We start from the raw sequence: 9793 nt of genomic DNA, 5'->3' as shown, positions 1-9793 counted from the left end.
TTTTTCACATTAATTATTATTTTTTCGTCCACGATCCCGCGGTTTAAATGGAGTCTGATAAGTGTTATCAAAAGTTTCCTGTTATCGTAAAAAAATAAAATAATCAATCCGAAATTCGAGTGAACGATAACAAATAACGAAATAAGAAAAGTGAATTTACACTCCACTGTCTGAAGTCCGAAGGCTAAGTCTAGACTTTTGAGGCTTAGGTTCGGAACAAAAGTGAAAATGTGAGGCATTTGGAAGCATGTTGGGCCGTAAGCAAAGCATCCGGGCGGATATAATGGCTCCGGACTATGTTCAGGATGAATCTCTAAACGAGAATGCTGAAATTGATTGGGTGAATAAGGTAAGTATATTAGTCCAATCGAACATAATATTTTCTGAATGAATCCAATACGTTTGTTCTTTACAGCTTTGGGTCCGACGGTTGATGCGTTTTTGTGCACTGCTGAGTTTACTCTGCGTCAGTCTCAACACTCCAAAAACTTTTAAGGATTTTCCATTTCTACAGTATGCAACGTTCATCTGCGATTTTGCTGTCACATGTCTGTATACTGCCGAAATGATAGCAAAGATGCACATTCGTGGAATATTTAAGGTATCAGTGATTTTCTTGACATTTTAAGTAATTTATATTTTATTATTGTTGTTTTTGTCAAGGGAGAATCACCGTATATGAAAGACCATTGGTGTCAATTCGATGGTACGATGGCATTTTTTCTTTGGGTGTCTGTAATCTTACAGATTTTTGAAATTGTGGAATTTTTACCCGAATTTAGTTACTTATCAATACTAAGAGCACCAAGGCCTTTTATAATGATTCGATTCATACGTGTCTTCCTAAAATTCTCTATGCCAAAATCTAGGATAAATCAAATTTTCAAGTAGTTAACCTTTATATATATATATATACATATGTATATTTATTTATTTATTTTCTAATTATTTTATATTTAATTCTTCTAGGCGATCGAGTCAACAAATCTATAATGTAACACTGTTCTTCCTGTTTTTTATGTCATTATACGGTGTACTTGGTGTTCAACTTTTTGGTGAAATGAAAAATCATTGTGTTCTTAATACAACAGATCCAAAGTAATTAATTATTTTTAAATGTATTTATTTAATTTTATAATATGTTATTAATTTCTCAACAGGCATGTAACTCTTAATAATTTAGCCATACCAGACTCATTCTGTTCTAAAGAACCAGGTGCTGGATATCAGTGTCCAGAAGGTATGAAATGTATGAAATTAGAGTTATCAAGGTACATAACTGGCTTCAGTGGATTTGATGAATTTGGTAAATTATTATACTATTAAATACTCTTAATATCTAAACTTGAATATTTATATTTTCTAGCAACAAGTATTTTCACTGTATATCAAGCTGCTTCACAAGAGGGTTGGGTATACATAATGTTCAGAACGTTTGATAGTCTTCCAGCCTGGAGAGCAATTTTTTACTTTTCTACATTAATATTCTTCTTAGCATGGTTAGTTAAGAATGTATTTATTGCAGTAATAACGGAGACATTTAATGAAATGCGTGTGCAATTTCAACAATTGTGGGGAAGTAGAAGACATGTAGGAAATAAAACTTCTACTGAAGTAAGATTATAAACATTTTTTATTAGTTTTACATTTTAATTTTTATTATTTAGATAATTTTAAATTTTTATTAAATTGATTACATTTATGCACACTAATATTTTTTTAGATTTTAGTTAGTGATGAAAATGGGTGGAGATTAGTTACTCCCGAACAGAATAAACATCGAACTTTAGCATCTCCATTAGGACATAAAATTCTTAATTCTGCTTGGTTTCGATTACTTGTCATGTGCATTATACTTAGTAATGGAATTGCTATGGCTACAATGAATTTTAAGCATGATGGACGACAAAGAGAAGAATTCTATCAACAATACTATTATATTGAAGTAATAATTTTAAATATTTATTGTAAGTAAATATTTAATTTTCTATCTTATTCCAGGTTGTATATACAATAATATTTAACTTTGAAACATTATTTAAAATGGTTTTACTTGGATTTAAAGAATATTTCAAACATTCATACCATAAGTTTGAACTAATGTTAGCTGTTGGAACTACATTACATATTTTCCCACAATTTTATTTATCGGGGCTAACTTATTTTCAGGTTTTAAATTCTTTATCATTAAAGTAGATAATAAGATAACCGTATTCAAGTATGTATTTTAATCAAGTTATGTTTAGGTTTTAAGAATTGTTCGATTAATCAAAGCTTCACCTATGTTAGAAGATTTTGTATACAAGATATTTGGACCTGGAAAAAAACTAGGTAGCCTTATCATATTTACTTTATGTTTATTGGTCATTTCATCAGGAATTTCCATGCAACTATTTTGTTTTTTATGTGATTTTCCGAAGTTTGAAACTTTCCCAGAAGTAAGTCTTTTATTATAATTTATTTAAAATTGTAATATGTATTATTTATTTATGTAATTATATTTTTATTTAATAGGCCTTCATGTCCATGTTTCAAATTCTTACACAAGAAGCATGGGTTGATGTTATGGATGAAACTATGTTAAGAACTCCTAAAACATTAGTACCATTAGTTGCTGTCTACTTTATTCTCTATCATTTATTTGTCACACTTGTAAGAAAATGATCTATTTTTGAAAATCAGACATTTTTAAAAACACCAATATTTTTTATTAGATTGTGTTGAGTCTTTTTGTTGCTGTAATTTTGGATAACCTTGAACTTGACGAAGAATTAAAAAAATTAAAACAATTACGTTTTCGTGAACAAAGTGCTGAAATCAAAGAAACACTGCCATTTAGACTAAGAATTTTTGAAAAATTTCCAGATCGCCCCAAAATGACTTCCATACATAAGCAACCATCGGATTTTAATTTGCCTAAAGTAATATTTCAAATTAAACTTAATTATGTATAAAAAAAAGAAAAATTATAATAATAATGCTATTTTTATTATTAAATGCAAATTTTTTTTAGGTTCGAGAAAGTTTTATGAGACAGTTTGTTTTTGATAAAAGTGATGAAGAAACTTCTTCAGATAATATAAATAAAGCAAGTGAAGTAGTTAAACCTCCCTTGATCACTCGTAAGCAGCATCCTATGCGACTATTATCCAATCCACCAAAAGTGCGAACAGTAACACCAGAAATTCGTAAATCAATTATTTCAAACATAATTAAGTAAATATTTTAGTATTATAGCTAAAATTTAGTTTTAGTTATAATAAAATAATTATTTATTAATCATTACAGTGATTCTAATAACCAACGTTTGCTTTTGGGAGATTCAACATTTTTACCTCCAAATTCTAGTAATAAAGGTGGTTTACATGCTCAAGGCACTGTTAATAATATGCAACATACACGCATGGATCATAAAAAGTATTAATATTTATAAATATTAACTTTTGAACTATTATTATTATTGACAAATTTATATTTTTAATGATATCAAGGTCCATGAGACATAGTATTCGTCGTGGATCAATGAAACTCAAACAGACATATGAACACCTTATGGAAAATGGAGATATAGGTGGTATGAATCGCTTAGCTACAGCCACAAGAGCTAGACCTCATGATCTTGATATCAAATTATTGCAAGCTAAACGACAGCAAGCAGAAATGAGGCGTAATCAACGAGAAGAAGATTTAAGAGAGAATCATCCATTGTTTGACACTCCCTTATTTATTGTTCCAAGGGAATCCAAATTTCGGAAATTATGTCAGTTAATTGTATATGCTCGATATGATCTAAAACTTAGAGATCCACTCACAGGAGAAGAGCGTCAAGTTAAATATAAAGGGTTTCAGTAAGTTATATAGTTTATTCTTAACTTGCTAACCAGGGCCGGATATGGGGCAGGACAAACCAGGGCACTTGCCCTGGAAGTCTTGGTTGGAAGGCACAAAATTACTATTAAATTGTGGCATAATAGAGTAAGGCGCTAATTTTATACTTTGCCTCAGGTAAAAACTATGCTAGATCCAGCCCTGTGGTTAACATTTTTTGTTACACCCAATTTTTTTTTTATACGATGTCTCAAATTTATCGAATAGGTCAGTGGTTTTCAACCGGTGTGCCGTGAGCGCTCTTAAAGTGTACCACGAAAAGATCATTATTAAAGTTCGGATTTTATAGCAAATGTTACTTTCTTTTGCAGTGTAATAGAAAGATAATTCTCATGTATAAATACATTTGGATTATTCTAATTTCAATGAATTTTATTTTATTTTGCTTTTTTTTTTATTCTACTTAATTTTGATGAAAATTTTAAATTTCATATATTTTTATAATATTATATTATTATTGCCAGAAATAAACTAAATTGTAATAAATTTACAACATAAAATTAAAACTTTTATCAAAATTATCGGAATTATATTTTTATTATTGCCTTAATTTATTTCATTTAAGAAAGATAAAATTGTAATACAGTGGACGCCGCTTATAAAACTCACGGATATAAGATTCAGTCGCTTATTAGACTAAAAATAATCTTGAATGATCCGTACATATTGAAATACATCATATAAAATTTGATTATAAGACTCAAGTTTTGTTAAAAAATAAACATTTTTGGTTAAACTTTAGAAATAAATTGGTTTTCAAAAATTACATATTCTTTTGGGTTATTTTTAATTTCAATTCATGCTTTATAATGTGTGAATGTACAACAAATTTTATCGCATTTCACATTTTTCGCAATTATCATTATTGTATATATGACTATATAAGCTCGAGAAATATATTTTCATAATATTAGTTTATAGCTCAAAACAAACCAAAATTATAAATTTTTTTCATAAATAATAAATACATTATACATCTTTTATAATTTTTTATTAATATAGAATAATTTTTATAATATGTATTATAGTTTTAATTATTTTATCAGAATTTTTAAATTTATTCTACAATAATTATGCAATATGTAATATTATGTATAAAAGTAAATTAAAATTAAAGCAAAATATGTAATAAAATAAAATTCATAAATATATAATTAAATTTTTTTTTCGCCTATAAGATTCATTTGGTTATCATATTTACTTTGTGCTGATCCCAAAGTAAGTCTTATAAGCTGCGTCCACTGTATAAGGCTATTTTCAATGTACACAAATATATTAGCACCCAATAGGACAAGTTTTAGTAAAAATAACTTGATCAAATATATAATAATTTTAATAAATACTTTTTTGCTTTTTTAAGGATTTCTTTTGCTACAAAATCCGAACCTTAGTCATAATAAAGTTATTTATCTTTAATCACTCATTTGGTTATCTAAGTATTGTTTTAAGTATTTTATATTAAAATATTAATTTAATTGTCTTTGCTGTAAGTTAATTATGAGACATGTGTTTAAAAATGAAAAATAATAATTAAATAAACATACTCAATTACATTTTAATTGTTTTTAGTAACTTTTTGGGATTAGTAACTTACTTAGATTGGTTAATGATATTGGTTACCACATTAAGTTGCATATCAATGATGTTTGAAACACCTTTGTATCGTGTGATGGAAACTCCAGCTTTGCAAATAGCTGAATATGTATTTGTTTGTTTCATGAGTATGGAATTGGCTTTAAAAATTTTAGCTGATGGAGTTTTTTTTACTCCTAAAGCATATATGAAAGATGTTGCTGCTATATTAGATATATTTGTTTATGTAGTAAGTTATGCATTAACATTTTAAATAAATTAGGTTTTTATATTCAATTTGTTATTACTTTAGACGAGTTTAGTATTTTTATGTTGGATGCCAACCAATGTAGCTACAAATTCGTCTGCTCATTTACTAATGATTTGCCGATGTGTACGCCCACTTCGTATATTCTCGCTAGTTCCACACATGAGGAAAGTAGTCGATGAACTTTGTCGTGGATTCAAAGAAATTTTATTGGTTAGTACAAATTATATTTATTATAATCAAGTGGAATTAAATATATTTTTGTTTTAGGTATCTGTACTGTTGATTGTGCTGATGTTTGTATTTGCCAGTTATGGTGTTCAAATCTTTGGTGGTCGTTTAGCTCGATGTAATGATCCAACTATTAAAGATCGTGCTCATTGTACTGGAGTTTTTATGCGTCAAGTTTATGTCACAAAAATGAAAATGCGACCGGGAGAAAATGAAACTTATCCTGCCATCTTGGTACCAAGAGTTTGGTAAGTATAAAATTGTATCATATGCTACCCATGGGTACATTTTGATAAATTTCTAAAAAAAAAAAACAAATTGAGGAACTATATATTCACAATGAAGGGCGAACCCGAGGAGGTTCAATTTCGATAATATAGGCTACGCAATGCTGACGCTGTTTGAAGTGTTATCATTCAAAGGCTGGCTGGATGTTCGTGATATACTGATCAGCGCTTTGGGACCAGTAATGTTTAATTTGTTTGCCATGATCGGGCATGCATCTAAGAAACTTGTCATTACAAAAGCTTAGGGGTTTAGCCCTAATATAGAAACAAAGCATGGCTGGAACTGTATATTACTCATATATTTTAAGCCTTAATTTTTTTTATATTTTTAGTGTAATAAGACAAATAGCTTTTAATGTTATAGCTGTGAACAATTATTTTTCCAATATTTATTGACTATTATGACAGTTTAAGGGAACCTAGATTTGTTAAGTTTTTGAGTTAAAAAGTCAATACCTTTGTGGTTGGATTTTATTTTATTTTCATAATATGCGCTTTCTAGCTTCATTTTTCTTTATATAATAATTATTTGTTTTATGCTCAGAAAAAGATTGAATTCTTTGTTTTTCATTTAGTGTGAAAGCATGATATTTATTTTTATGAATACATAATATTATAAATTTATAAAATTAATTATTTTCTGTTTTATTAGATTCACGCAATATACATTCATATATTTATATTCTTGGGATGTATGATTGGACTCACTTTATTTGTCGGTGTTGTAATTGCTAACTATTCTGAAAATAAGGGAACTGCATTACTTACTGTAGATCAAAGACGATGGTAATCCTAAAAAAAAGTTGCAGACCAAATGAATATTTTATAATTGATAATTGCAGGTGTGACTTGAAGAAAAGACTGAAAATTGCTCAACCTTTACATTTACCTCCTAGACCAGATCGTAGAAAGTTCCGAGCATTTATTTATGATATTACGCAAAAAATACATTTTAAGAGGTTTTTTGCAGTTATTGTGTTAATCAACAGTTGTTTATTATGTGTTTCGGTAATTTCTTATTTTAATATAAATATTACACTGTATCTTTGTTATACAATAATTAATTGTTGTTATAGTGGCGGGCCGTAGACAAACATACTGAACCTTTATCATTGGTTAGTGCATTTCTGACTTCAATATTTGTAGCTGAAGTAATCATGAAAATGATAGCATTTACTGCTCGTGGTTATTGGCAGTCACGTCGGAATCGATATGATCTTTTAGTTACTGTTCTAGGAGTAATTTGGATAGTTACACATTTTGTATTTCATGTAAATATTTGAATACATCTATGTTAATATTATTTTAATTTTTAAATTGTATTTACGTTGAATTTTTTTTTAATTTTAGAACGAATTATCTTTCTCATTTGGCTATATAGTAGTTGTATTACGGTTTTTTACAATCACAGGCAAACATGCAACACTTAAAATGCTCATGTTGACTGTTGGAGTTTCTGTATGTAAAAGCTTTTTCATTATATTTGGTATGTTTCTTTTGGTGTTTTCATATGCATTGGCTGGAACTATTTTATTTGGTACTGTAAAGTATGGCGAAGGAATTGGCAGGTAATTATTATACTGAGGTATATGTATTTAAGAATATATTTGTTTATATTTTTATTTTTATAGACTTGCAAATTTTGGTTCTCCTGTTACTGGTGTAGCTATGCTATTTCGCATTGTTACTGGAGAAGATTGGAACAAAATTATGCATGACTGTATGATATTACCACCACAATGTACACCCGCAGATAATTATTGGCAAACAGACTGTGGAAACTATGTAGCGGCTTTAATTTATTTCTGTTCATTTTATGTAATGATCACATACATTGTACTTAACTTATTAGTTGGTAATTTATTTTTACAATATTAATAAGACAACCAAAGTGTTCATTACAAAACAATATACTAACTTTTCTTGTAGCAATTATTATGGAAAATTTCTCCTTATTTTATTCAAACGAGGAAGATGCTTTACTTTCATATGCAGATATTAGGAATTTTCAACACTCGTGGAACATTGTCGATGATACACAAGCTGGAGTCATTCAAGTATACAAAGTAAGTTTATAAGAAAACAATGTTTACTTTGTATATTTTTTGACAATTCATATTTCGTTCATAATTTAAACGGCATCTGCTAACTATATTTGAAATTAACATCTTAAACATCAATACATTTTTATGCAATAATTTTTTTAACATTTCTATAAAAACTAAAATGTATTTCTTAAATTGGTAACTGCTTAATGTTGTTTTTTTTAAATGTTTTTAATTTTTTTGTATGTAGGTGAAGTTTTTGTTACGCCTATTGAAAGGTAGATTAGAAACTGATCCACAAAAAGGCAAAATGTTATTAAAACACATGTGCTACGAATTAGAAAGACTTCACAATGGACAAGAAGTAACATTTCATGACGTTTTAAAGTAATTAAAAAAAAAAAAAAATTATATACCATATAACATGTATTTATAATTTATTTATTTTTACATAGTATGTTATCGTACCGCACAGTTGATATAACAAAGGCTTTACAACTTGAAGAGTTAGTCGCACGTGAAGATTTTGAAGTCAATATTCAAGAAGAAGTCGCTAAACAAACCATACGTAATTGGCTTGAAGGATGTTTACGAAAAATGAGAGCAGCTAATGTAAATTGAAATGCATTTCACAAGGTATAATTATTAAAGTTGACATTTTTACAGAGGCAACAAGGTAGTCTATTAGCTGGCTTACGTGCTACAAATGAAATGATGCTTAGAGATTTTGAAGAAAAACAAGCTGCCAACAATGAAAAAGAAAATGAAGAAAAAGATTTAAAAGTAGGTTATTTTAGAGGGTTTTAAACAATTCATGTTCTGTCATTATTTGATTTTAGTCTGATACAAATCGTTCAAAGCTCAAATCAACTTCAGGAATCACACGTTCAGATAGTGTTGGCAGTGGATCTGGACGCAAATTTTTGACACCAACCTTATCAGATCCTTCGGATAAAGAAAAAAACCGTAAAGCATCATACAGGAACTTAAAACCATTGAATATGTCTAATCTGAATGTTTCGACTTCTTCGAGGGAACAAAGAACAAACACTCCTAAAGTTTCAAATGCAGTGAAGGAAATACATGAATGGTGGTTAGATCAATTAGACCATTATTCAGATATTTCATCTAGTGATGATGATAATTATTAATAGATTAACTATTCTATTTAGTTAACTTTTTATTTATGATATCGGATTCACAGCATAAGCTTCTATTATTCGTGTGTTCAATAATGTACTATCTTGAACTATTTTAGTGGTACAATCGAGGTTAGGGTATAATTATAAATTTTGATCATATACTATTTTTTATGTATTAATTCTTTAGTTTAATATAGTAGTCAAACATACATAATTTTTGTATCACAAAAATACTCGTTTTAAAATGATTTTTGTTTGCTATAAATTAGCAGCTAAAGCTAATGCTATGAATTCCACATGAATCTTTTATTAATTTAACACAAATTACAAACAAATATTTTTATTACTAGGAATGATAAA

The 9793-nt window shown here is 28.2% G+C and overlaps 1 protein-coding gene across 1 annotated transcript; it reads left to right on the top strand.

Annotated features, from left to right (window-relative positions):
* The first annotated feature begins 129 nt into the window (after positions 1-129).
* Positions 130-9778, top strand: LOC113553194 (sodium leak channel non-selective protein). The gene is made up of 28 exons (XM_026956390.1): positions 130-349; positions 416-601; positions 664-887; positions 970-1098; positions 1161-1306; positions 1367-1614; positions 1724-1945; positions 2002-2169; positions 2247-2438; positions 2515-2652; positions 2715-2921; positions 3014-3216; positions 3289-3417; positions 3492-3848; positions 5458-5710; positions 5774-5941; positions 5999-6207; positions 6305-6425; positions 6899-7032; positions 7089-7254; positions 7323-7517; positions 7597-7814; positions 7878-8101; positions 8176-8312; positions 8542-8678; positions 8747-8903; positions 8958-9074; positions 9131-9778. The coding sequence occupies exons 1-28, from the start codon at positions 248-250 to the stop codon at positions 9440-9442; spliced, it is 5199 nt and encodes a 1732-aa protein (XP_026812191.1). The 5' UTR covers positions 130-247; the 3' UTR covers positions 9443-9778.
* The last annotated feature ends 15 nt before the right edge of the window (positions 9779-9793 follow it).

This window comes from Rhopalosiphum maidis, chromosome 2, assembly GCF_003676215.2.
Source record: "Rhopalosiphum maidis isolate BTI-1 chromosome 2, ASM367621v3, whole genome shotgun sequence".
Classification (NCBI taxonomy): domain Eukaryota; kingdom Metazoa; phylum Arthropoda; class Insecta; order Hemiptera; family Aphididae; genus Rhopalosiphum; species Rhopalosiphum maidis.
The sequence above is the reverse complement of the archived record's forward strand: the minus strand, read 5'-3'. Positions and strand labels throughout refer to the sequence as shown.

What these genes read in the sequence shown, in the direction of transcription:
- LOC113553194 (XM_026956390.1), top strand. Translation starts at nt 248, where the DNA reads ATGTTGGGCCGTAAGCAAAGCATCCGGGCGGATATAATGGCTCCGGAC. An exon ending in AGGATAAATCAAATTTTCAA is followed by an intron (nt 888 to 969) that starts GTAGTTAACCTT and finishes TAATTCTTCTAG; the next exon opens with GCGATCGAGTCAACAAATCT. An exon ending in TGTACTTAACTTATTAGTTG is followed by an intron (nt 8,102 to 8,175) that starts GTAATTTATTTT and finishes CTTTTCTTGTAG; the next exon opens with CAATTATTATGGAAAATTTC.